Below are 26,206 nucleotides of genomic sequence, written 5' to 3'. Positions count from 1 at the left end.
TGGGGGTGTGGGGGTGTGGGGGTGGCGCCGCGATGCCTGTGGGTTGGACGAAGACTGTCCGAAGAGGTGGACTGCAGAGTTAGAGACGCCAGGTTTGCTTATTCTCTGGTAGAGCTATCCAGTCTTCAAAAGAGACAATGTGCATGCAAAACTGAACTAGCAAGGCTACATCTTCCTCCGCAGATCCGTGCTCTTCATGAGCCTCAGCGCGGCCACGATCCCGGCCGCGCCGGCGGCCATTCCGCCCGCCCAAAAGATGGCCGGCTTGAACGCCTTCATGCCCGCGTCCTGTCCGCCATAAGCCGCGAGGAGGTATCCCGCAATCGGCGCGCCCATGAGGTATCCGCCCGCCCAGCCGGTGACGATCATGCCGAAGGCGGTGCCCATGCGGTAGCTTCCCAGCACGTGGCCCGTGACGGTGGGCATGATGGAGAAGAAGGCGCCGTTGCCCGCGCCGTTCAACAGCACAAACGCAACGAGCGAGCCGAGGTTCGTCGACTGGGGCCAGAGAGCCAGCAGCGTCAGAGCGGTGAGGCAGAGGGAGAGGAAGAGCGCATTCAGAGGCCCCGTCAGGCGGTCGGAGAGGATACCAGTGCCGATACGGCTGAAGGCGCTGCTGAAGTTGAACAGGGCGACAAGCAGCGCACCCGCCGACGCGGACATGCCCGCGCTCTGAGCGTAGAGCGGGAGGAAGAAGGGCGGGACGAAGAGTGGGAACGTGGCAATAGCGCCGGCCGCGAAGAGGAGGACGAATTCCCACGACTTGAGCAGAGACCTTGTCGTCAGCGAGGCCACAGGCCGAGCTCTGGGTTCGTAGAGGACCTACCAGTCAATGAGCACCTTGCGCTGCGTGCTCTGTCTCTCCCTCATAAACCACGCGGCGGGGGTGCAGCATGCCGCCATCAGAAGCCCGAGCAGACGGAACGTCCACTCGACGCCCAGGTTCCTTACTCCAGCCTCCATGGCGAGACTGAGCACTGCGCCGCCAATCCCCCCGCCCGCGTAGATCAGCCCAATCGCCGTACCCCGTTTCCGGGCAAAGTACTGCGCCGGCACGACAGACACGACCATGAACGCGAGACTGACGCCGATGCCCATCATAACGCCGGCCGTGACGAAGAGGCCGCCGACGTTGTTCGTCGTAAAGCTCGCGAGTATTTGAGAGAGGGAGAGGAACGCCGTGCCGATCAGGGCCATGGGGCGGGCGCCGATGGAGCGGAGCAGACGCGCATTCACGATGCCGAGCAGGGAGAGACTGGCCACGGCCAGCGAGCCTATGAAGGCGAGTGTGGAGGCGGGGGCGAGATGTCGGTCCACGAGCGCGGATTGGATCACGCCCCAACTGTATGTGACGCCGATGAACCAGAACGACAGCATCGCACTGCAGCCGACAGTGAGCCAGGCCTCAAACCCGCCGTCGGGGGGTGGGAGTTCCTCCACTCGCACCACTTCTTCTGTGGAAGTGGGAGCATCGGCGACCGTAGAGTCCGGTGCTGAGGGGAGGGAGGGCAAGGGCGCCACCGAAGAGGCTACGCCGACGGACTCGGGTTCCGCGACTGGGGTGGGTGGTGGCTTCGAGCGGTCGGCCAGCTCCACCACGTCCATCTCAACGGCTAGGTGGACCCGCTTGGGGTCCGAGGAGGACTCGGCCTCGAGCGCTGTTGCGCGCAGCATTGTCTTCTTCCTGCCCGCTTGGGTAGGTTGTGTACTCCGTGAGTCGGTGTATGATCGCCGTTCGGGCGCTCTCGTTCCTGTCCGATCTCCGTTCTGAGGCTCGTTACGCTCGCGTGATCCGTCGTATGTATTCGTACCGACACCGTATGCTAGCGCTTATTAGTGTTCAGTGCAGACTGGTTAGAGCGCGGCCCGGTAGAGTTCAAAAGTGATGGAAGGAGGGAGAGGTGGACGGTCGATCTTTTCAGTTGAACCGTGATGCCCGCATGCACATGATCGACATGGCATGCTTGGCTTGGCTGTGGTCAGCCTGAGTAAGCAAGTCCTGACTTTCCGAGTCGACATTCACTCGTCTGTGGGTTGCTTCCGTGGCCCCACCAGAGATCTATCCACCCTCTCCACAGTCTCCACCATGGCGCACTCCTGCTCCTGTACCTACTACTCCTGGATATGGACCGGCCGGCCGGCCGACTGTCGCAGAACAATGATGAAGAGGCACAGATGCGCGTAAGCCTGGCGGCTAGGAACCGGCGTCGTCCGACACGCAACAGGCTCCGAGATGTGCAAACAGAGGTCAACCCAGGTTCGTGATAGTTCCTGGGCGACTGCGAGAGTTGAAAGCGCTTTGGCTCATCACAAGTTTCACGAAATGTACACGGTTGCATTGTTGGTATGGATAGAATGTCATACAGGGAATATAAAGTGATGGGGTGCGCACCATCGCGACGCCGACTCAAGGGGCCTGTGGAAGCTGGATATGACTGACGGCCCGACGGCCCCACGACTCAACGCCTTTGGCGTCTCGTGCAGAGTCTACTGCGTCTTGTCAACGAGCTCGGTGCGGCCATTCATTTTCCAGCCAGCGGCATCACGACGCTTCAGCTCCTTGAGCCAGATCTTGAAGTTCTTGTCGGTTCCGCAGATCCGGTCGAAGAGGCCGGTCGGGCCAAAGTTCTCCGTGAAGGAGTAGTGGTGCCAGTCGTGCTGGAGCGCGTCATAGAGACCGGGGATGTTGTAGTCCGAGTGCGTGCAGAGCGTGCCGATCTGGAGCGAGGTGAAGAACATGACGGCCAGAGACCAGTGCGCGTCACAGAGCCACAGGCCGGCGATGATGGGCAGCAGGTTGGAGAACAGGTGCTCCGTCAGCGTGCAGTATGTGCTCGCCATGGCGACGGGGGCCTGGAACTGGTGGTGCATCTTGTGCACAGACGCGTACCACCGCTTACTGTGGACGGCGCGGTGGACGAGGAAGAAGCCCGCCTCCTCGAAGAACAGGCACACGAAGTACGTCCACGTCGTGGTCCAAGCACCCGGCAGCGGGAGACTGGTCGGGCGCGGGGCGATGTAGGCCGAAGCGGCCGAGAGGGGCAGGGCCATGAGGAGCTGGTTCTTGGCGACGACATAGAAGACCTGCCTGTACTCGGCCCAGGTGATGCGGCGCTGGGGCTGGATCTTGAAGCGCGCAACCATATTGTGCAGCGTGTCGTTCATGTCGAACGCGCAAAAGATCAGGCCCGTGATCCAGTACTGCACCGTCGTGATGCCAAAGATCCACCAGGTGTTGATCTCGAACGGCGTGTAGTTTGCGTTCAACCAGCGGTAGAAGTCCTGCCCCCACTGCGACTTGTTCACCGCGATCGTGAGCAGGATCATCCCGAATGTCGGAATCAGGTTGATCAGCGTGTCGTGGTTCAGGCGCGTCGCCGGGTTCACGGCCCAGGGGTGGTTTTCTGTCTGTCAGCTTGGAGGTCGCTACACGAAGCTGCTGATGCAAGTTGTGTCTACTCACTTCCCTTGTACACCTCGTCCTTGCCGTTGGCGGCACCGTTGTGGTCATTCCCGAGCTGGCCCTGGATGGGGCTTTCCGCGACGTCGTCGATGGCGAGCATTTCGTTTGCCGGGTAATGTGGTAGACGAAGTGTGCGATGCCAAGATGCAGATGGTGTGGATTGCGGTGATTAAAGGACGCGGCGATGTCAATGTCCACGAAGGATCCATCAAGAAGCAAGGGATGGCCGTCACGAGGACATTTTTCGACGCCCGGGACACAGGACGCGGCGGTTAGGACGGAGTGCGGCGAAGTCTACAGTCATGCGCATGCTTGTAAGCCGGGAAGACTTGTGGGTGGCGATGCATTCAAGGCGCTCAAGTGTCCGCGTAAGGCAGGGCTCAGCAGCAACAGCAGCAGACGAAGAATGGGACAGGAGCCGTGCCGGTGAGCCGGAGGATGTTCCTATTTCCGGACATTGCGGACCACTAGCGCGTGTCCCATTACCGGAGTTGGTGAGTCACGTGATGCAAGCGGCGTCGATGGCCGTTTCGCCACCCGGAGTCTGCCGACGACTCCGCTCCACGTGGTGCCCAGGGGGGGGGGGGGGGTTTAGCGAGTTAACCGAGAGAGTGGGTGGGTCCCCACGGAGGCGAGGAGAATTGCCCCCGCTTACCGAGCCATGCCGCCCTCAGCCGCAGTCGAGATCAAAGGGAGCCGTTTTCCGATCGACAGGATCGACGCTCCAGAACATCGGTTCGCGGACGGTCGCTACTACCCACGAGGGCCAACACGATGCCAACGTGCACAACGTGTTGGTCAAACAGGTGGTTGGAAGAGTGCGTGCGCGGAGAAAGCGAGGTGCGGGGCAGAAGCGATCACGGAGGAGGGGCAGCGGGTGAGAGAGAGAGGTAGGATTATTGCGTGAATGCCAGAAGTATCGACACGAGTCAGACCAAACCTCGTAGGCAAGCTTGAGATGGCGTTATGTGAAACGCACCACCACGCTTCCTTACCTATTCTAAGTGCAATCAGCCTGAAGCTGAGTGGGGCGGGCACGCGTTGTCGTGCTTGTTCGGCGGGGGCAGGAGAGCAGGCGGAGGGTCCCCCGCCAACGGCTTCAGACCGGGCACTGGGTGCACGGCGGGCGTAAGGAACATCCCAAGTCCGCCCCGGAATTGCTTTCTCTTTCTCGTCGTATCAGTGTCCGCCTGTCGCTTCCGTCGTATCTGCGCGGGCCATCTCATGTCGCTATGCATGCCACTGCGGGCTCTTTGCACGAACCAGCCAGTCAGATGCATACCTGGACGCCTCCCCCGCTCACGAGGACGCCTCCCGGATTTCGCATACCTCGCCAAGCCACCGTACGTGCGCTGTGCGTCACCCAGGCTGCAGGCGCACTAACCAGTCATGGAACTTGAAGAAGGCAGTTCTGCATTCATTGAGGCTTGAACGCCCAGCGCCCAGAGAAAGCGCATGAGTGCCCCGGCGAAACGTGATCCCGGGGTCATAGTAAAGTGATCGAAAGATCTCTGGGGTTTGGACATACGGGACAGCGGCCGCATCCCCCACCGATCCCCCACCCGTACCTACGAGAAGGTGTCACGAGGTGTGCCTCTTCAGGTGCTCTGGTGCCTGCCACTGCCGCTCTTGCCGCAATTCTGCACCCGCAACCACCGGGAATCAGCAATACCCAGATATCTTTGAGCGTTTTGGCCGATGAGGCCGATCATGGCCGACCGACTGGCCAGTCAGATCGCAGGAGACGCGGATCCGGCGGCTTCGACGGCTTCGCGCGGCCAACACACGGAGACGATAGAGTTCATCAGGAGTTTCGCTGCTCAGGATGACATTCCGTGCGGCGAACGAGCAGGGGGGGCAAGGCGACGACTACTGCTGAATTGCATTACTGGAAACACGGCTGGCGTGCTGGGAAGCTTACTGAGGCTGGTCATGTGAACACATTTTGGCGAGACATAGCCAGCCTACGGAACTCTGAGCTTGGCACCGAGACAATTTCTGAGCTTTCTGAGCGGGGCTTCAACACCGATCGATATCTCTGGCGGAGATGCAGGAGGAAGAGCTGAACGACGATGTTAGTGGGGGCTCATCCTCGGGCTCGCTCGGGGTCGGTGTGTACTCCCAAACCTAGCTTAGCGGAGCGTGATGCGCTTCACACAGACAGCACTCGTTGTCGTGCTCTGTCGCTTGCTCGTCCGTCTCGTCCGTCTGACGGCGCACGCACCCGCTCACCCACTGCACATCCGCTCACCCGCTGCACACTATTCGTGACCGGCCGGAGCCCGTGGATGAGAATAGCAGGAGGAGTTAGCGATGTATCGGCGTTTGTCGAGCTGTGAGTGGACGCTCGGATGCTCGGTCTCTAACATGCAAGGGATGGCTCCGATATCGGACCGGACAGTTGAGACCGACCCTTGGGCGTTGCGCGTTGCCGACGGTTGCTGACCGACAGACCCTCGTGCTAGGCACACCGCATGCACAGGTCGAGCGTGTGAAGCGAGCAGCAGGGGTAGACCAGAGAGGCTTTTAGACGTTTAGACGCTATTGGCGCGGCAGGGGCGGCAGGTCACGGCAAGAGAGGGGGGAGTTCGATCGGTGGTTGTAAAAAAGCACTTTGACTTCGCCTGTTCACGCTCAACGGTTCGCTAAAGCGTCGCCAAAGTTGCACCACCTGTGGGGTCCCGTCCGAACCGGCGGTTGTCAGCCCAAGGCACCCACCACCCGGGCATTAACGCACTGTACGCGAATGCTGCCCACCTCGCGTCCCCCGCCTTGAATGCATAGTAGTGCAGTGCATGCAGTCTCTGCCGCAGGCTTCGACCGCAGTTCACCCACTCAAACTTGGATCCTTGCGCGCACCTCTGAGCTTATTCTGCCCTGCTGCCGTTCCTGTGCGGCAGCCCGTCTCACACCGCCGGCGTTCGCGGCACACGGCGGCTGCACCACCAGATCAACACGTTGGGCCTGCTGACTGGGTCCCCCGCTTCCCCCGCTCGCGACCCTGTGATTCCCCAGAGATGCCCCAGAGCACGCCACGCCAACCAACAGTCACTCACGGCTTACGCCGGCTGCTCACCTCACGCACCTCACGCCGCCACGGTTACACACAAGCTGAGCGGATCGTCGGTCCGGTCTCACACGGGCAGCCCCCCTAACCCTGTGTATCTGCGCCCGCGCATACACTCTATACCCTCCTCGACCACAATTTCCAGCTATATAAGACGCCCCTTCTCTTCGACAGCAATCCTTCTTCCATAGACATTGTCTCTCTCCCCTCCTCGCGTTCGAAGACAGACACCCCCCTCCCCCTCATAATGACCAAGAACACCGACGTCCCCGCCGGCTCCGGCACTGCCCTCGAGAAGGCGACTCGCTGGTTCGACGCCCTCCAGAACGCTCTCGACGGCAACGACACTGCCCGCGCCTCGCAGCTCTTCTGCAAGGAGTCGTATTGGCGTGACCTCATTGCGTTCTCGTGGAACCTGACGACGGTCGAGGGCCCCGAGGGCGTCAAGGACCTGCTCGATAATACCCTCCCGCAGGCCGGCCCGACCAAGTGGAAGGCGACCGAGGCCGACGAGGCCGATGGTGTCGTCACCGCCTGGTTCGAGTTCGAGACCAAGTACGGCCGCGGCTGGGGCATCAACCGCCTCAAGGAGGAGGACGGACAGCTTAAGTCGTGGACGCTCATCACGTCCATGACCGAGCTCAAGGGCCACGAGGAGCCCAAGGGCACCCGCCGCCCGATGGGTGCCGAGCACGGCGCCAACAAGCACCGCGTCACCTGGAAGGAGAAGAAGGAGCTGGAGGAGAAGAACCTCGAGTCGGGTGAGGAGTCGCCGTACGTCCTCGTCCTCGGTGGTGGCCAGGGTGGTATCGCCCTCGGCGCCCGTCTGCGCCAGCTCGGCGTCCCCTCGGTCGTCATTGACCGCTCCTCGCGCCCCGGAGACCAGTGGCGTGGCCGCTACAAGTCGCTCTGTCTCCACGACCCCGTTTGGTACGACCACCTCCCCTACATCAAGTTCCCGGACAACTGGCCCCAGTTCACGCCCAAGGACAAGATTGCCGACTGGCTCGAGTTCTACACCAAGGTCATGGAGGTCCCGTACTGGAGCAACACGACCGCGCACAAGGCGACGTACGACCCCAAGGAGAAGCGCTGGGAGGTCCGCGTCACCAAGGACGGCGAGGACCTCGTCCTCCGCCCGACCCAGCTCGTCCTCGCCACCGGCATGTCGGGCAAGGCCAAGATCCCCACCTTCCCCGGCCAGGATGTCTTCAAGGGCGAGCAGCAGCACTCGTCGCAGCACCCCGGCCCCGACGCCTACCGGGGGAAGAAGGTTGTCGTTGTTGGCTCGAACAACTCGGCCTTCGACATTTGCGGTGCTCTCTGGGAGCACGACGCCGACGTCACCATGGTCCAGCGCTCTTCTACGCTGATCGTCAAGTCCGACTCGCTCATGGACATTGCCCTCGGCGATCTTTACTCTGAGCGCGCCCTCGCCAACGGTATCACCACCGAGAAGGCCGACCTCATCTTCGCCTCGCTTCCCTACCGCATCATCCACGAGTTCCAGATCCCTACCTACCAGAAGATCCAGGAGAAGGACAAGGCGTTCTACGACAAGCTCGCCTCGGCCGGCTTCGACACGGACATGGGTGACGACGGCTCGGGACTCTTCGTCAAGTACCTCCGCCGTGCCTCTGGATACTACATCGACGTCGGTGCCGCCGACCTCGTCGCCGACGGCTCGGTCAAGCTCGCCAAGGGCGAGGTCTCGCACCTGGACGAGGACGGTGTCGTCCTTGCCTCTGGCCAGAAGCTCCCGGCCGACCTCGTCGTCTACGCTACCGGCTACGGAAGCATGAACCAGTGGGCCGCCGAGCTCATCGACCAGGAGACCGCCGACAAGGTCGGCAAGGTCTGGGGCCTCGGCTCCAACACCACCCTCGACCCCGGACCCTGGGAGGGCGAGCAGCGCAACATGTGGAAGCCGACGCAGCAGGAGAACCTGTGGTTCCACGGCGGTAACCTCCACCAGTCCCGCCACTACTCGCTCTACCTCGCCCTCCAGCTCAAGGCCCGCTACGAGGGCCTCGACACCCCCGTCTACCGCCTCCAGGAGTCGTACCACAAGAAGTAAGCTGCACACACACTCGAGCTGTGCTAGCGAGCTAGAAAGCGGCGTAGAGCCGCACACCACACCAAACCACCAACACATTAGGTCATTAGGTTTCTCTCTAGGTTTCTCCATAGGGTCAAGTAGTGTCAGAAGTTATGAATCAGGTTACGATCAACGATCTAGGTGCACTGAGAATACTTTTGTATTGACTTGCACAACCTGCTATAGAGCGACTAGAGCTAGTCCTACGCTCCACAACGTGTTTGACGAGTTGCCGAAGAAGAACAAGGCGGGATCTTGAACACTGCTGATTGCACTTCATCGGAGCGGTGTTCTATGACGGCGTAGGTGCGGCGTTATACGTCCTAACAGTGAGTTGCTGGTCAGTCCGCAAGCCTTATCGGCGCTGCTGTCCCGATTTCGGACCTAGGATCCTCCACATATCATCTCTGCTCAAAGCGACATCGACCGACGAGTCTCGTACCCCTTGAGTCGAGAAAAGTACCTTCGTTCGAAAAGCCAGGAGGAGATTCGAAAACAGATCTTGCGGCGTCTGTTGTCTCCGCCAGACGACCGACGAGGTCCGACTCTTCGGCCTCCACTCACCCTGTGCTGACCTCCACATTGGGCGGCTAGGTCCAATCACGTGTTTAATGATTACGTACCACTTTCGGATTTCACCGGCAAGCTTCGCTCCCCCCTTTGTTTTCTACTTCGCGCCCGGCCTCCACTTTGCTCACGACTCCAGTCTCATATAAACTATCACCTTGTTGTTGCCGTTCTCTCCACGACCACGACGACAACAACAACGACACAATGGCCGCTCCCCGCTCCCTCTTCCACCTTGCCTACCACGTCCGTGACCTCAACGTCTCGCGCCAGTTCTACAAGTCGGTCCTCGGCTGCCGCGAGGGCCGCAGCACCGACACCTGGGTCGACTTTGACTTCTTCGGGCACCAGATTTCGCTCCACCTCGGCGAGCCCTTCAAGACGACCAACACGGGCAAGGTTGGCGACCACATGGTGCCCATGCCCCACCTGGGTGTTATTCTCGAGTACCCCGAGTGGCGCTCGCTCGCCGACCGTCTCATCGACGCCAAGACCGAGTTCGTCATGGAGCCGCAGATCCGCTTCGAGGGCCAGCCCGGCGAGCAGTACACCATGTTCTTCCGCGACCCGAGCGGAAACCCCATCGAGGTCAAGGGCTTCAAGGACCTCGCTACTGTCTACAACGCTTAGGATCGACTCGATGGGAATCAAGTACAATGTATCATATGACACGCACCCTGCTTGCCGCGCGCTTACTGCTGACGCCCCCAGTCCCGCCCCGGAGCTTGGGACGCACTCACGCACTGACCGGCTGTGTACTCAGGCTCACATGCAGGAAGCGTAGTGCACAAAATGTAACAGAATACGTGCATAGCTCTCGAGATCTTTCTCGACCCCTCCAAGCCGTTCGCACCACCGGTGGGCTACGATGATTGCCATGTTTCTCATGGAGGAGATCATACTCTGAACGCGGTGTCATATTCGCAGAATAAGGGCGATGGTTTCAAAACAGAACATAGATGCACAGCGACGCCTGTGCAATGATGGAAGTCCTCGTCGCCGTGGCTGAGTGATTGGCCGTAAGTGGTGCCGGACCTGCTTCGAGGCCGTCACCCGCAACTTCGGCGATGACTGGAACGTCATCCGCATGACTCTCCCGGAGCGTCTTGTAACCGAATGCTCTGAGCATGTTCGGCAGTGGGCCCGTAATGGGTCCCCGAAGCCGTGTATCGAGACAATTGGTTTGCAGATCTCGTGTCCTGCAGTGTGACTCACGGTACCTCAATAGCCAGGAGAGGTCTCCGACTCATGACTGTGCTGTAGCCCCGAGGATGCTCTATACACGGACGAACAAGGTCCACCTTCTCTCATCGCCTCAGAGAGTCTTCCCAGTCTGGTACCTGGAGTCAAAACGAAGATTCCGGCTGCGGGTCACCGACGCGGACGTGCCTCTCTGCTTAGGAGTATGGACGGGTATCGTGTGCCCGCATTGCAGACTGTCGCCCCTGAATCATGAATGTGCAGATGTCAGCGACAGAGCTTCGTTGTACGTCAACAATGTACAGGAACGGGCCAGGTACTCACTCGTCCTGCAGTTCGTTGGCGAGACGACACAAGAGCGATATATAGGCAGTCGTGACTCCTCTCTTGACTCTACTGCCTTGCCTACATAACTGCTGCCCCACGCCCGGAGCGACATCTTCTCTTCTCAGCTGCCACCTACGCGCGTACGCTTCTCCACCATGTCTATGCGCCTCTTCGACACCCGATGGCCGCCCGCAAACGCCACGCTCATCTGCAGCTCCGCCTCCTGGGTCACAACGCGTGACTGCTGCCGGGACCGCCTAAGCTACAGCGCGCAGAACGCGACGACGGGCATGAAGGGCGCATGTCTCTGGGGCGGCAATGCGACGCAGTGGGACGCGTGCGTGCAGCGAACTGGCATCATCCCCGACCCGAACAACCCCAACCCCGAAGTGCCCGTGAACGGAACCGATGGGCAGATCACCCCCGGCCTCGCCGAGTGTACGCCCTACGGCACCTTCTTCGCCGAGAGACAGGCCGGCGCGTCCCATAACCAAGAGAACATCACAATTGTCTACACATCGGAGAAGGACAAGCACGACCCCTCCAGCGCGCCCCAGGACAATAGCGTCCTGTTCTCCACCATTGACGCCGAGAGGGATGCCAGCCGCACGTGTTGCAACGAGGCGGACGAGTATTGGCGCCGGTTCGCCGAGTTCACGACTACTTCGTCCGGCGCGTGTATCTTTCACAAGGACGAGGCCGAGAAAAAGAACATCTACGAGGAGTACTGGAAGCCATGCATCCAGGGGCTCGACGCGTACCCCGCCCAAATCGAGAATGTGACGGGTACCTGGAGCGCGGGCTTCGCCAACCGAGCCAGCGCTGGGCTGGTCGTTGCTGCCGCAGCGCTCGCCCTGCTGGCATAAGGATAGACTTGCATCATCAATAGATGCGGAATTCGCTGCACATGAACACTCCTGAGACTCCTCCATCCTCGGTCCCATAAGTCGCGCACAAAAACGAGGCTCTCTCGAGAGACAGCCTCTTTGGAGAATCGGTGAATCGAACACCGGTTTCAGACACTCAGCAATGCGAAGTCCGCGTCTTACCACTAGACGAATTCCCCGATTTGAGGATAGTGGCTTGGAAGATTGGCGCCGCGCGCCGCCGTCTGCGAAATTGCGAGACCGAAGCCCGTCGGTGCTGTGCTGAGCATCGTTCGCCGTTGTCTTCGGAGTGGGCTCCGTTGTTGCAAAGAAGGACATTCATCGCCTCGAGACTGAATCGGAGCCGTTCTTGCGGGGACTGGTCGATGACCATGCACGTCCCTGAATGTAAAGACGCCGCGGATGCCGAGTCCGACGCGTCGGCCGCGTTTCACGAGAGGACCGTTGTCCTGTATTGCCGGCCTGGCGTGCCCGCTGTACGTTCCCATGTCATTCTGTCGGCCCTGGCAAGTGAATGTAGCACAGGTTTGAGTAGCTTGTACGCTCACCGCTTGGCTCGTTTGCAGCCAGGAACCAGCCAGGCTTTCGATACGATGTCCGAGGGGAGGAGCTCCGCCGCCGAAGCGCTAAAAATACGCTTAGCTTGTCAGGCACGCGCGGAGAAGCAGCTGAGGATCCACAGAACAGTCGCGTGCCAGCAGGCGAGCAAGAGTTCTCTCGGGTAGTCCAAGGGGATATAACAGACAGATGAGCGTTGTCATGTCGGTACCCCGCCTTTCGTCTTCAAGCACGACGTCTTCTCTCATTGCACGGAAGCTACATAGCCTAACAATCTCCTTCACACTACCGTCCATCAACAGTCGATCCCCCCAACATGACGTCCGCTGTTGCGTCCGCTTCCTCAGCCCCTCTGAACCCGAGGCCCATTCCTATCGGCCAAAGCGCCTCGGGACACATTCTTCCGGGCTCCTTCATGAACATCACGTCTCCGCCAAACGACAACGCCATCATCTGCTCCAGCGTGTCGGCCCACACGACATGGTCCTGCTGCGGTAACGGCGGCGTCATCAGCCAGTCCGCCTTCAACGGGAAGACGCACATGGAGGGTGCCTGCTGGGTGAACTCCACAGGAGGCGACGCATGGGACGCCTGCGTGCAGAAAGTCGGAATCCGGGACGGGGAGGCCGGCAACAACACGTCCATCGCCGTGAACGGGACCGACGGCAAGCTCCTCCCGGGCTTGGCACAGTGTACGACATGGGCTGACTTCCTCTCCACTGCTCAGAAAGACGTGCCCGACGGCCAGGTCAACATGACTTCGATCTCCACGAAAGGATTCAACGGTGAGGACAGCAGTGCGCCGAAGGAAAACAGCGTCCTCTTCTCGTCTCTCGACATGAACAGTGAGCTCGTCAACGAATGCTGCGACAAGGCGGACAAGTACTGGCACCGCGTGGCGTACCTCGAGCCCCTTGGGGGAGCTTGCATCTTCCACAAGGACGAGGCGGAGAAGAACAATATCTACGACGAGTACTGGAAGCCGTGTATCGAGGGTCTCGGCCTGTACCCGGTCCGCCTGAACAATGTGACTGGCCACTGGAGCGCTGGATACGCCAACAAGGCAAGTGCCGGGTTGCTTGTTGCAGCCGCTGCCCTCGCTCTCCTTGCGTGAATGTAGCTTGTAGTTGAAACCGGCGTGCGTCTCTCAGACAGTATGTATCATAATTCTTTCTCCTTTAACCCTTTGCAGACCCGAGCCTAGTCTCTCATACAGGACGAGAAGCCGTATTGTTTATCTATAGTAGCCTTATGTATCCTGTCGACGCTCGGACCACTGAGAATAAGCGCTCACTGCTGTATCTTCGATCAACTGCTTGCGTCCCAGCTTTCCCCTCAGTCCTCACTCATTTACTCACACGACCGGGGAATGCCCAGAAAGCAAGACCTACCTGGGTTCCGGGAGCAAAGTGATTGTCCCATAGCGAGCAGTGCGAAGAGGTTGCGTCGGTCTGCACCGCGAGAGGGGTAACAGCCTCATTCCCCTCCGCAGCTCGACGCGCTGCATGGAATGGGGTTGCGGAGGTGCGAGATTATTGCGAGCTTCGTGGGGATGGAATAGATGCCGCTGGTGGATGAGGACCGAGTGGCCACTCTGCAGACTATAAGAAGGACGCGCACACGTCGACACGTCCTCTCTCCTCATATTCTTTCACATTGCCTCAAAACCAACCGACATCCTCCTATGACACCACGACAGCTTACCACTCCCACCTCAAGCCTTATCCCCTCTATTCTCCCAGCCAAACCGATTCGTGCCGTCTAGGGAGCTCGGTAAGCTCATGTCATGGTACTCCTAGCTGACACACAGCAGAGACTTTCAATCGGGAGGGGGAAGAGCAGACAGTGAGCTATATATTTCGTCCATGAGTAGCTGACAAGAAGGCTCACAGGTTGTGGTCGCTCTCCTACTAACATCTCGTCACCCCTCAGAGCAACTTCTCTTCCGATGGTGAAGGTAAGCTTACTGTCTCCTTGCTGCAGCTGATAGTTAGACTAGACTGGTCACTTCTTGACGAACACGGCCCCATGAAGTAGCTATAATTGGTGTCCTCAATAGCTAACGAAGCAGGTCCTCCTCAGAGAGTCGACACTCGATGTTGATGCGAGGCTTCAATACAGCTCGCTCTGCCCCGCGCGTTAGCTTACGCCATATCTAGCCGAACGTCTTTTGTATGAGGGGAGAATGGGCAGTGTTGTAGGCTTGCACACCGCCCCTCATCACGCGCCGTTTGCGTTCACAGCGGCATTTTCCGAGTCACACTCTCAAACCCTTGTAGTTTTTCTGATGTTAGCATCGGACTGCAAGCACTCCCAGCTCACGCTCGCTCCCTGTCTTGTCAAGCCCTTGTGTCAGCTTCATTTCAACACATGGACAGCTTACGAGTGGCGCACCTCCCACACCTCGCCCCACCTGGCCGCTGACGTGCCTGCGCTATCAGCTTATCGAGCGGGACGAGGCAGCATACCGGCTAGCAACCTGGAGACGCGTGAGCTGAATGGATGCCGATGCCTAGGTGACCACAGCGCGTCCCTCAATCGACTTTTTGGCCACGTCACCGGGGAGCACACGACGGTGCGGTTGCCATGGAGCCCCTTCAATGTCAGCTCTTGTCACACGAGACGATAGCTTATTTTAGGAACTCACCTATGTCCAATATGGGCTGCGAGTTCTGCGGACGGCGGCCGCCTAAGGGTTTGGCAACGGTCAAGATGGAATCTCCGATTGCCAGCTGGCGTGGAGATGAATAGTACGCTGACATCAGGTGAGGGTGTTGCATGTCAGATGGTATTGCACTAGCTTGCCCAGCCTCCGTGAAGAGGTCAGCTTTGCAGGCATAGCATACAAGCTGACTTCAACAGCTCAACAAATCCATTAAGTCCACTGCGAGCTGCTCCAATTAGGGAAGTAAGCTGACAACAGTCTTGAATCAGTCCTCGCCCATGACTCCACAGAGAGGATTTCCTTTCATGTATTGAGTTGTGTTCAGCCGCGTATGCACGCTTCACAATGCCTGGTATCTGCATGAATAGCGGAAGGAAACCCCGAACGGCTGGTGAAAAGCGACCTCAGTGCACAGTGGTGGCAACACAAGAGGAGGACTGGGGGGTAACGTCATTGTGCTCGTGTGACGGAATCCTCTGCAAAAGACGCCGCTGCAGTTTCAGCCTCACTGCCTTACAATCAGCGTCGAGCTGCTTTGGACAGTCTGCTATCTTCTGCTTGAGGCCATAGGCTATGTACAGACGTCCCCCGCCTCCCCCATCAACGAATTTGCGTCCATCTTGCCGCTCCCCATTGTCAACCTATTGTCGCTTAGGCGAGCATCAGTGCAACGCTCGGCGCCAAGAATCACTTCCATCACGTGAAACTCTACCAGGGCTGGGGTTCTCAATCCGTCCCCGTAATGATCGTTGGCAGAGTAGTCTACGCACTACCTGGGTGCACTGCCGCTAACGCCCCGTTGCCGAACGCACAGCGGCTCGCGGCGCCACCGCGCTCTTCGCCCCCAGCGCACTGACCTTTGCCGAGGAACGCACTGCCGCCGCCGAGAAACGCACTGCCCGCGCCCGCCGAGAGGTGCACTGTCCTCGTTTTTCGTCGGAGTATTGGCACAAGTTGCCGCCGACGCACGGCAGTGCTCAACAACGCACTGCCGCCGCCAAGACTTGATATGTCTCATGAAGTCCCCAAATAATCGGCACCAAGAGGTTGCGGTGTATGCTTGTTCGGACACCGCTTCAAGCCTTGGCTCGTCTACGACTGGGGCGTCTATGTGGGCTTGGCTTGGGCATGCACGATCCGCTTATCGCTCCCCCACTTGTGCGAGGCTTCGGCCCTGCCTTCAATACTAGGCTGCCGTGGACGTCAGGGACGTCAGCTGCGAGGGAAACGGGGATGAGCGGACGTTCAGTGCGGCGCCGAGGCTGATGAATCAACTGATCAATCCCGCGCCGATCCCACCTGACCCCCGAATCCTCATATCGGCGGCGTCTTGATGAACGCCGCGGAGACTCCTCGGCCCGCTCTCCGCGACTCGCCCACGCCGCACTGCCGGAGGCGCAGTGCACTGCCGCTCCTCATGTCGGCGATCAGAACGCACTGCCACCGTCATATTCGGGGATCAGAGCATACTGCCGCTGCCGCTGCCGTCGCCGAACGCACGACCCCTCGCCAAGAACTGATATATCCCGGCGCTGGTCCTAGAATATCTCGGCGGCTCCGCTTTCATGCTGAGCGGCGCCGAGATGCCGAGGACACGTGCTCTGTCTACAGTATCATGTCCGAGACAGCATTCCCCGAATACTCATGTGATATGACGGAGTGGCGCGGTTGCTTCGACGCGATCAATGAGTGGCGCCCGTCCTGCCTTTTCTGCCTTTTGCCTTTGACACCGGGCCGCTGTCGGGGTGCATGTCCGCACTGGCAGACCCAAGACGTAGGGAGGCTCGAGAATGCAACCCACAGTCGGACACATCTACGTTGAGTCCACTGAAACTGGAAGGAAATAAACGAGTGTCTCGCACCCATTCTCTGTTTTGTCTGACTCAGCCAGAGACTACTTACGAAGCCTGAGCCTGAGGACGGAATGCCGGCGCCCGGCGGATGGGCAGCTCCTACAGTACTTTGCCCATATCGGCCCAAAGCGAGGCCCGGAGGAGAGGATTACGGAGACTTTCCGACCAGCACTACGGGCGGCATCGTCGGGGGGCGGACTGGGTCTGGTCAGGTCTGAGCTCCCCGAGCTGTCCTCTTCGTCCGACCATCCGCCGACATGAGCACGCATGGGGCGCTGCGCACTGCCGTCTCGCCCCGACGTACGCAGACGTACCTGGACGCACTGCCGCGCCAAGAAACGACATGGTCACGCGAGCGATTATCTACGAGTCACATCGTTTGCTTCTCTTCGCATGGGCTCTGCACTGTGCACCTCAAACTGATGCTTATCTCTGATGTTCTGACATGAGGCGGCATGTGCGCGAGCACGAGCTGTTGTCATGTGTAGCCGAGCGACAACGGTGATCTGTGTACTTGCCAAGAAACTGCGAGCCAAGAATTGTTGATCTGGGGTCGGGTGCACACACGACGCACGAGCCTAGTGGCTTACGAACTGGCTGACTGTAAGCTGTGTCATGATTGCATCATAGTGATACTAGTGATATACTGTAAGCCCGAGGGGCACGCCATGAGGAGTCTATCTGGATGAATGAGTCTATGCATATGCCTGATCAGTGCAGATCAGGCCGGATTAACAGGTCATTGGACCATGGCGTGCGTCGAGGGCTGGACTAGATTGGGGTTGGATGAGTGGGAGGTGCTGTCGTTGTTGCTGGGCGAGGTGCGGCCACTGGATTGCACGCTGTGGCCGACCGTGTTCTCGCCCCAGTGCACACCCTGAGTCATGGTGTTGGTGCGGCTCATGGACAGCGTGTTGGTACGGCTGAAAGCGGCGGGGGTTCCAGTTCCGCTGTTCGGAGCGGTTGCGTCATCGTGGACGCCGACATCGCGAGCACTGGCTTCCTTAGGCTCAGAGGTTGCGTTTGTGTCATGAGTGGGCAGGGCGCCACCGAAGGGAACTGGAGGGGGAAGGCGCGAAATGAACTGAGCGCCGGATTTCGAACGAGTGAGTGTGAGCGTGTGTTGCATCGACTTGCCGATCGGGATCGTGATGCCGTGAACGATAACGGAGGTAAGGACCATGAAGTAAACGACCGGAGCGACAACGGCGCGGAGACGCTCGCGGGTGCCGTCGTCGGGGATGGCGTGGTGGGCGACCTCAATGTAGAAGACGGCGCCGACACCGATGGGGCCAAAGTAACCGGTGAAAAGGGCGTCCTTCCAAGAAGACGAAATGGGGGGAATGAACTTCATCTGCGAGATAGTCAGTCACTGCCGACTAGTGAGATACGCACCGCAAGAAGAACCCAGGGAAGGCGGCGCGCGAGCATGACAGTGATACCAAGGAGAACGAGACGCCAGGGCGTAATGTCCCAGTAGTTGCCGAACTCGTTCCAGGGAATGACAGCTCCGATGTACAAGAAGACGGCCTGTGTGTCAGCTACGATGGACGAACCCGCGGAAGCTTACACTGTTCAGTAGCATGTCAATGACTTCCTGGAAGCTGTCTTCCTCGCTGCGGATTCGGAACCAGTCGTCCCAGGTGAGAGAGTTTCCGACGACGAAGCAGCAGAGAATGTCGTCCGAGCCGATGATGCCGACCCAGCCGACGGTGAAGAAGGTGAGTGCGACACCGAACGCGAGGAAAGATTCGCGGTCGATCAGACTGCCACCGGTCAGAAGGATGCACACACACACGTCAGGCACTCACTTCCTTCCCTCGCAGTACTTCAGACACCTGCGAGCGATGTATCCGATAACGGCGCCGATAAGGACAGAGAGAAGAATCTGGTACAGGAGTACGTTATAGAACCTGCAAGAGTCAGCATACGTACTCGCGACTTCTTACTCACCATTGACCGATGGCTTCTCCGAGCGAGCTGACGGGGTTGCTGGGGGTCCTCCAGTACATGATGTAAAGGGCCATGAAACTATGATCAGTGGGAAGGTTGCACACGAACTCACAGGAATGGGAAGCCGAGACCATCGTTGGCACCCGCTTCGGCAAGAATGATGTTGCGCACCTCCAACGGCACATACTTCTCTGCGAAACGACCTTGGCGTCAGTGTCTCACTAGCAGCAAACAAAGTCTCACCTTTGCAGATGGAGTTGGCAAGAACAGGGTCGGTAGGAGTAACGCACGAGCCAACGACGAGCGCCTCGAGGAACGTGAGGTTGGGGATGAACGCCCAAACAAGGAGAGCGGACACGAACCAGGCGCAAGTCATGACAGGGATAAGCAGGACGAACAGACTGAGTCTGTGCCTCCAGCAATATGCCTTCGGAAGCGAGATACCGGTGAACAGGACCTGGATGGCAATGACGATGCGGGAAACCTGGAAAGAAAGAGACTCGAGCTGGTGCTGGTCATAGCCTACCCAGCGGAATGGATTGAATATGTCTGCACCGATAGGCCCAAAGGCGACGCCGATGAGTAAGGCAACGAGAGGTTCAGCTGTGCATGTCAGCCGAGGAAGGCACTTCGCAGCAAGTGAAGACTCACACATGAACATCTTCTCTTTCAGGAAGAAGCTCACAAGACCGACAATACAGATGTATCCGCCAATAACGGACAACACCTGCGAGGTCTCTGAAATATCGAGATGAACCATGGTGAAGGTGGGTTGTTAGGTGCTTGGGAGCACCCGGGAGGGTTGGTGTTATTGAACGGAAGGAGCAGTAGCGACTCCCTCAGTCGAAAGGGCAAAAGTGTTAGTGAGGAAGGATGAGGGGCCCGCCATGTGTCGAGGAAGGCGGATTAATAAAGTCGGGAGCTGGTAAGTGCTCTACGAGCGGGGTGCGCTTGGGTACTGGTGACTGGCGAGTGCGAGGTGATGGTCGCAGCAGTGTCCGGGGGGTTGTGGGGAGGCTCTACCACGGGGGGCCCGGTGGTGCCAAGAGATATGGATATGGGGATGGTGTTGGATGCAAGTCGTGACCAACTTGAAAAGTTGAGAGTGTGCGTGCGTGCGTGCGGGAGCGTGGGGTAGAGAGGGTAGCGTGCCAGGGCGTGGGGATGCGGAGAAGATAAGGCGGGTCGGGTGGGGAAGGGGCTGCGCTAGCGGATCCCACAGAAGGACGATGACTGTGCGCTGCGAGCTGCGCGGGGGGTGTGCACGAGACTGGCAAGAGAAGACTGTCGGCTCGTGATTGAACGGCACGAGGCGCTAGCGGGTATGGTAACTGGCCGACTTGCCGATGCCAAGACCAAGGGATCTGAGGTTTGGAAAAGAGAAACGTGCGTAGAAGAGGCGTTGCGCTGGGTGGGTGGGTGGGTGGGTGAGATGTCGATGCCCGAGCTGGATTCTTTCGGTGTGTACGGGTTTGGGCGGGCAAGCGGATAGTCTCAAAGATGAAGGAATGCTCGAGTCCTGGATCTCCTAGATCAGTGCTGATTCCTGTCGCCTCTCTCTCCCCTCGTCGTTTACTCGCTGTTCAAAAATCCCTCATCGTCGACGTTTGGTCGTCTCACCACCTGCGCATCCTTTCGACGCTCGCTTCGGTCCCAAAGTCCTGAACGCTCCAGGCCCACTTTCTAATTTCGACCAAACAGCCCAAACAGCCACCCAGGCTCACAGAGTGGAGGTGTGGGGCCAGGCTTGGCTACGCATTCCGTGCTATATCGGGCTCGTGCACACTAACCAGCCCCTGAGTGACCGTCGCCCGTATACAGTCTTACATAAGACCACGCGACACATCATGTCGTGTCAATATGATCACTATTTGCCACCCGCCACGCCACGCGGGACCATCGCTATCAATCACACACCCGCAATAGGTGCCGTCATCGCGAGATGACGGCCATGACCAAGGCCAAGCGCTACCACACGCGCTGCCGCGGCGACCACGATCCAGTGCGCACACCCGAACACACCGTCATCACCACCACCACCATCCCGCAACCCCATCGTCCACCATGGCCGTGCCAGAGGATCCAAAGATCCTCGCAGACGCACTCAATGTCGTCAAGGTGCAGACCGTCCAGCTCAAGCGCTACCTTGAGCTGGACGAAATCATGGAGGCCCTCAAGGCTGCTTCCACGATGCTGTCCGAGCTCCGGACCTCGTCTCTATCTCCGAAACAATACTACGAGCTGTACATGTCCGTCTTCGACAGCCTCCGCCACCTGAGCTCGTACCTGTACGAGGCCCACATCGATGGCAGACACCACCTTGCCGACCTCTACGAGCTAGTCCAGTGAGTGTTGAGAGCTCCGAGTTGCGGCCGCCTGTCGGAAGCCAGAACGCCAAGCCACCCAGCACACTAACCCTGCAGATACGCTGGCAACATCGTCCCCCGTCTATACCTCATGATCACCGTCGGATCGGTCTACATGTCCATCCAGGATGCGCCTGTTCGCGAGATCATGAAGGACATGCTTGAAATGTCACGAGGAGTGCAGCACCCGACTCGCGGCCTGTTCCTGCGGCACTATCTTTCCGGTCAAACCCGGGATTTCCTGCCCGTCGGTAACGTCGATGGGTAAGCTGGCGATACGATTGAAACTGACTCCAGGCCGGCCGGTGACCTGCAGGACTCGATCGGGTTTGTTCTGACCAACTTCATCGAGATGAACAAGCTCTGGGTCAGGCTGCAGCACCAGGGACACTCGCGAGAACGCGAGAAGCGTGAAACCGAGCGACGGGACCTGCGAATTCTCGTGGGCACGAATCTCGTTCGCTTGTCGCAGCTCGAGGGCGTCGACGTCGACATGTACCAGCGCATCATCCTTCCCGCCGTGCTCGAGCAGGTTGTGAGCTGCAAGGACGTGATTGCGCAGGAGTACCTGATGGAGGTTGTGATTCAGGTGTTCCCGGACGAGTTCCACCTGCACACTCTCACGCCGTTCCTGTCCAAGGTCGCCCAGCTCCACCCACGTGTGAACGTAAAGCAGATCGTCATTGCGCTCATCGACCGATTGGCTGCGTACGCCGCCCGAGAAGCGGAGAACGAGGATCCCGAGGAGAAGAAGCGCCAGGAGGAAGAGGCCACGAAACGACTCGCGGAGCGCGTCAAGCAGGTCCGGTTGCACGACCGCAAGTCGCCGGAAGCGGAGGAGGAGCCGTCAACGCCGAGACCCGCCGAGGCTGACGAGTGGGCAGACCAGCCGTCAGCAGAGAAGAAGGATGGAGAGAGCAAGACTGAAAACGGCGAGGCGGAGAACGGCGAGAAGAAGGAGGGCGAGGAAGGCGGCAAGGCCGATGCCGAGGAGAAGCCGCCCACGCCCCCCGAGAAGCCGAAGACGTTCCGTGGCATCCCGGAAGACGCCCGTCTGTTCGAAGTGTTCTGGGCTCAGATTGTGGAGCTCATCAAGGTATGTTCAAAGGTTTGTGTCGACTAACAGACTCCAGGCCCGTCCCGACCTCTCGATCCAGGATATCACCGCGCTCTTCGTGTCGATTGCCAACCTGTCGCTCAGCTGCTACCCCGACCACCTCGAGTACATCGACCAGATCTTCTCGTACGCCACGAGCAAGGTGCGCGAGTACCAGCAAAACCCGGACCTGCATGCGCCGCCGACAGCCGCCAACCTGCTTGCGCTGCTGCTGGCGCCGATCCAGTCCTACGTCTCGGTGCTCACACTGCTGGCGATCCCGTCCTATATCCCCCTACTGTCTGTGCAGCCGTACACGACACGTGCGGCTATCAGCCACGCGGTTGTCTCTTCGGTGCTGAAGAACAACACGCAAATCGAGACGACAGACGACGTCGAGGGCGTGCTCGGACTGTGTGCCGTGCTGGTGCGGGATCAGAAGGACTCGCAGGGCGGGTCGCTTGCGCCTGCGCGCCGACCGCCGCCTGACCTGCGCGAGCTCGCCGAGGAGCAGGGCTGGGTTGCGCGCATGATCCACCTGTTCCGAACTGAGGACCTGGGCGTGCAGCAGGAGCTACTGCAGACGGCGTACAAGCAGCTGGCCGATGGCGGGGAGAGGATACGGTGGACGTTCCCGCCACTTATCACGTCTGCGATCCAGCTCGCGCGGCGGTTCAAGGCGCGTCAGTCGGAGGAGAAGGACTGGGAGCCGCGGATCAGCAGCCTGTTCAAGTTCATCCACCGCCTCATCTCGATCCTGTACACCAAGGTGGAGGCGCCGGAGATCTGCCTGCGCCTCTTCCTGCTCGCGGCGCAGGTGTCGGACGAGTGCGGTCTGGAGGAGCTGACGTACGAGTTCTTCGTGCAGGCGTTCGTGATCTACGAGGAGAGCATCAGCGAGTCGCGCGCGCAGCTCATGGCAATCACGGGCATCATCAGCGCGCTGCAGGGCTCGCGTGTCTTCGGGGCGGACAACTACGACACGCTCATAACCAAGGCGGCGCTGCACGGCTCCAAGCTGCTGAAGAAGGGGCACCAGGCGACAGCAGTCCTCTACGCGTCGCACATGTGGTGGCAGACGGGCGGGGACGAGCGCCCAAACCCGCCCCTGCGCGACGGCAAGCGCGTCCTCGAGTGTCTCCAGAAGAGCCTGCGCATCGCGACCGGGTGCATCGACGAGCTCACCAGCGTGCAGCTGTACGTCGACGCGCTCGACCGCTACATCTACTACTTTGAGCAAGGGGTCGACGCCGTCACGCCGAAATACATCAACTCGCTCGTCGAATTAATCACGTCCAACATTGACGCCGTGCACAGCACAGACGTGCATCCCTCGAGCGCGTCGCCGCCGGGGCTCGTCGACGGCGTGAACACGCCGGATATGGTGGTTAAGGTGAGTTGCGAGCGTGCGAGCGTGCGAGCGACGATGGCGGATAGCTGGGAACCCGGTATACGAAGCTAACACGCAGCACTTCAAGAACACGCTCCGGTACATCCAGAACAAGCAGCGCGCGCACCGCGACGCGCCCGAGCCCTCCGACGACGCCGAGGGAGAAGAGAAGCCGGCCGACTGGAGCGCCGTCGATGTCGTCGGGGGATGTCTCAAGATGGGTCTGGCCTAAGCGAGCCGAAGGCGAGCGCCGAGCCCCGAGTGAGCACCTCAGCTCCCAAGCTGCGAGCCCTTGGCCGGCGGGTAGTGGGTTCTCGACGCGCTGGGCTGCACTAGGCTGGCGCCCACCTTTGCCCAAGCTCTGGCACGCGTGTATCTCATAGATATTGATAAGTAGGGGCCTTGCGGAGCTTTCTCGTGGTCACTGTTAATTTTATGCCCATTTTTATTTTCATTCCACACTGGACCCCGCCGAGGGCCGAGGACTGTATGTCGCACGATGCAAAGAGGAGGACGGGGACGGGGATATGCACATATTCATACAGGAGGTTGGTACAGGATACAACTTGTGAGCGTCTAGCTTTGTTCTGTTATTTTCGTCCTGCTTGTCCTGCTTGTCCTGCCTGTCCTGGAATAGGACCCGTGTGTATTCGAGTGGGAGTGGGAGAGGTAATGGGATGAGATGAGAGGAGGCCCAGGCGGACAGGCTAGAAAGGGAAGAACGCGTGTAGTCTCTCAGGCGTGAGTCTCGGACTGGGGCTGGCCTTCGGGCTCCTGATATCGAGAGGGAGGAGTCGGTCCGGAATCGCGATCCGGAGTCCTCGTCTCTTGCTCTTCTCGCCTACTTTCTCCGTCCCCATTCCAGTCCCCTCCTCCTTCCCCTCCTCCTTCCCCTCCTCCGTCTCGGACTGCTGTTCCCCCGGATCCTCACAGTCCTCCGGAATCACAATCCTGGGCCCAGCCCTCTCCCGCTCCCGGTGTCCCGGCGTGCTCGCAGCCCGGCGCATCTCCTAGATGTGCCCTCTTCCTTGAGCCGAGTTCGTCCTCCGCATACCCGGGAACTGGGGCAGGGGCAGCGGCGAACTAGGCCCGGACCCGGAGGGATGCGGGGAATAGCTCGGCGGCGTCGGGAGACTGGGCGAACGCACCGGCATGGGCGGGACGGGGCGCATGGCCTGGATCTGCTCCGGGGTGTAGTCTGAGTGGTGGTGCGCGAGCATGGGCACGTGGGACTCGGATCCTTGCCGCGAGGCGATCGGGGTCGGGCTGCCGGGGCGCGAGTACCGCGCATACCGGTCCGGGAGGGGGGGAAGGGGCGGCTGGGCCTCGAGGGGAAGAGGCGGGAGGGGATGGTCGCTGTATGAGTGGGAGCTGGAGCGGGAGCCAGTGTGCGAGGCCGTGCTCCCACTGCCGGAGCGGAAGCGGCCACCCCGCGGCGATCTCGGGGACGGGAGCGGCTCCATCCGCTCCAGCCTGTCTAGCTCGCCCTCGCCATACTGACGCTCAGCCCTCTCCCGGCGGCCAGAGACGGATTCTCTCCGCCCGAATCCCCGCTCGCTCTCCGTCCGCTCCATCGCGCCCTCGCTTGGGCGCCTGTCGCCAGAGCCGTACCGATCGAAGCGCGGGTCGAAGCGCTGGTTCGGATCGAAGCGGTCCTCTACCTCCTCCTCTTCGCCGTCATAGTCGTCCAGTTCCTCGCGCTGCTGCTGCAGCAGCTTCCTCTGCCGACGGAGTTCGACCACGTCCCGCGCCATATTGTCGAAAGCAGCGCGGACCGAGTTACTGTACGCCACGTCCGCTGGCGTGAAGTTCTCAAAGTTGCGCAGGGCCACGGACGCCCCCCGCTCCAGCAGCGCGCGTATGCAGGCTACATGGCCCCAGGACGCCGCGCAGTGCAGGGGCGTGTTGCCGTCCAGATCCGCCAGATCCGGATCCGCCCCGAGCTCAATGAGGCAGGCGATAAAGGCTGGATTGTCGGCTTGCGCGGCGACGTGTAGCGCCGTCTCGCCCCGGTTGTTGCTCCAGTCGAGCAGGAAGGGGAAGAGCGTGTAGTACACCTCTGTCATGCGGAGGCAGATGTCGGTCAGCTCGGCTTGAGGCCGGGTCTGAGGGCGGGGAGGGAAGTCGGGAGCGCCGGCCCAGATCTCGGCGTTCGGCGACAGGGCGGGAGGTGCTGGTGCCGCAGCCAGCAGGTGGAAAATGGTGTTGTGCGCACTGTCGCGGGACAGCTCGTGATCGTCGTGCCCGTAGTCGAGGAGGAGCCACTCGAACACTTCCAGATTCAGCTCCAAAGCAGCCCAGGCGAGGGACGTTATCCGCCGCTTGTCCGTGTTCCGGAGATCATACTTGTACTGCAGCCGCGAGAGGAGGGGGACATTGTTATCTGCGGTTAGCTCGGGGAAGCACGACCAGCTAACCTCGGACGGCTTGGCGGACTCTGTCGGAAGGCTTGCGCACGACGCGGAGACGCGCATGGCCCTCGGGGGGTCGTGGGGGATAGTATGTCTCGAGCGGGAAGGAGAGCCCCGTGTCCATCTTGCTCGAGTGGTGGAATGGTGGTGGTCGGAGGGTCGGAGATGGGGATCGGGGAACAACAATGACGAAACCGGCGTCCGGACGAGTGACCGCGTGCGTATGGCGCGTATGGGGCCGCATCAGCCTACTGGTGGTACGCTGATGCGGCGACGGGACCAAATTTTGTGCAGCGCAGTGGTGG

At 59.9% G+C, this 26,206-nt stretch overlaps 9 protein-coding genes and 1 non-coding gene across 10 annotated transcripts; 6 read left to right on the top strand and 4 right to left on the bottom strand.

Annotated features, from left to right (window-relative positions):
- Nucleotides 1–32: 32 nt before the first annotated feature.
- Nucleotides 33–1,771, top strand: A1Q1_03248 (uncharacterized protein; the record flags this gene model as incomplete). The annotated part of the gene is made up of 3 exons (XM_014323528.1): nucleotides 33–38; nucleotides 184–1,344; nucleotides 1,388–1,771. The coding sequence occupies 3 exons, from the start codon at nucleotides 33–35 to the stop codon at nucleotides 1,769–1,771; spliced, it is 1,551 nt and encodes a 516-aa protein (XP_014179003.1).
- A 716-nt stretch (nucleotides 1,772–2,487) lies between these two features.
- Nucleotides 2,488–3,563, bottom strand: A1Q1_03247 (C-4 methylsterol oxidase; the record flags this gene model as incomplete). The annotated part of the gene is made up of 2 exons (XM_014323527.1): nucleotides 2,488–3,404; nucleotides 3,464–3,563. 2 exons carry the CDS (start codon nucleotides 3,561–3,563, stop codon nucleotides 2,488–2,490), a joined length of 1,017 nt encoding a protein of 338 aa, XP_014179002.1.
- A 3,214-nt stretch (nucleotides 3,564–6,777) lies between these two features.
- A1Q1_03246 (uncharacterized protein) lies at nucleotides 6,778–8,607 on the top strand (the record flags this gene model as incomplete). The annotated part of the gene is made up of 1 exon (XM_014323526.1): nucleotides 6,778–8,607. One exon carries the CDS (start codon nucleotides 6,778–6,780, stop codon nucleotides 8,605–8,607), a length of 1,830 nt encoding a protein of 609 aa, XP_014179001.1.
- A 795-nt stretch (nucleotides 8,608–9,402) lies between these two features.
- On the top strand, nucleotides 9,403–9,825 carry A1Q1_03245 (uncharacterized protein; the record flags this gene model as incomplete). The annotated part of the gene is made up of 1 exon (XM_014323525.1): nucleotides 9,403–9,825. One exon carries the CDS (start codon nucleotides 9,403–9,405, stop codon nucleotides 9,823–9,825), a length of 423 nt encoding a protein of 140 aa, XP_014179000.1.
- A 1,052-nt stretch (nucleotides 9,826–10,877) lies between these two features.
- On the top strand, nucleotides 10,878–11,588 carry A1Q1_03244 (uncharacterized protein; the record flags this gene model as incomplete). The annotated part of the gene is made up of 1 exon (XM_014323524.1): nucleotides 10,878–11,588. One exon carries the CDS (start codon nucleotides 10,878–10,880, stop codon nucleotides 11,586–11,588), a length of 711 nt encoding a protein of 236 aa, XP_014178999.1.
- Nucleotides 11,589–11,709: 121 nt separating this feature from the next.
- On the bottom strand, nucleotides 11,710–11,788 carry A1Q1_t232. The gene has a single exon. It is a non-coding gene; the product is annotated as a tRNA-Ala (tRNA).
- Nucleotides 11,789–12,483: 695 nt separating this feature from the next.
- On the top strand, nucleotides 12,484–13,281 carry A1Q1_03243 (uncharacterized protein; the record flags this gene model as incomplete). The annotated part of the gene is made up of 1 exon (XM_014323523.1): nucleotides 12,484–13,281. The coding sequence occupies one exon, from the start codon at nucleotides 12,484–12,486 to the stop codon at nucleotides 13,279–13,281; it is 798 nt and encodes a 265-aa protein (XP_014178998.1).
- A 4,143-nt stretch (nucleotides 13,282–17,424) lies between these two features.
- A1Q1_03242 (uncharacterized protein) lies at nucleotides 17,425–19,398 on the bottom strand (the record flags this gene model as incomplete). Its single annotated transcript, XM_014323522.1, has 8 exons — nucleotides 17,425–18,039; nucleotides 18,081–18,215; nucleotides 18,256–18,451; nucleotides 18,497–18,598; nucleotides 18,639–18,677; nucleotides 18,751–18,829; nucleotides 18,882–19,241; nucleotides 19,290–19,398. The coding sequence occupies 8 exons, from the start codon at nucleotides 19,396–19,398 to the stop codon at nucleotides 17,425–17,427; spliced, it is 1,635 nt and encodes a 544-aa protein (XP_014178997.1).
- Nucleotides 19,399–20,702: 1,304 nt separating this feature from the next.
- On the top strand, nucleotides 20,703–23,722 carry A1Q1_03241 (endosome-to-golgi family retrograde transport protein, Vps35p; the record flags this gene model as incomplete). Its single annotated transcript, XM_014323521.1, has 5 exons — nucleotides 20,703–20,983; nucleotides 21,062–21,268; nucleotides 21,377–22,100; nucleotides 22,162–23,493; nucleotides 23,579–23,722. 5 exons carry the CDS (start codon nucleotides 20,703–20,705, stop codon nucleotides 23,720–23,722), a joined length of 2,688 nt encoding a protein of 895 aa, XP_014178996.1.
- A 503-nt stretch (nucleotides 23,723–24,225) lies between these two features.
- A1Q1_03240 (uncharacterized protein) lies at nucleotides 24,226–25,964 on the bottom strand (the record flags this gene model as incomplete). Its single annotated transcript, XM_014323520.1, has 3 exons — nucleotides 24,226–24,331; nucleotides 24,422–24,573; nucleotides 24,639–25,964. The coding sequence occupies 3 exons, from the start codon at nucleotides 25,962–25,964 to the stop codon at nucleotides 24,226–24,228; spliced, it is 1,584 nt and encodes a 527-aa protein (XP_014178995.1).
- Nucleotides 25,965–26,206: the final 242 nt, after the last annotated feature.

Source organism: Trichosporon asahii (genome assembly GCF_000293215.1).
Source record: "Trichosporon asahii var. asahii CBS 2479 unplaced genomic scaffold scaffold00054, whole genome shotgun sequence".
NCBI classification, from domain to species: domain Eukaryota; kingdom Fungi; phylum Basidiomycota; class Tremellomycetes; order Trichosporonales; family Trichosporonaceae; genus Trichosporon; species Trichosporon asahii.
Note: the sequence above shows the minus strand (reverse complement) of the source record. Positions and strands in the feature narration are given on the sequence as shown.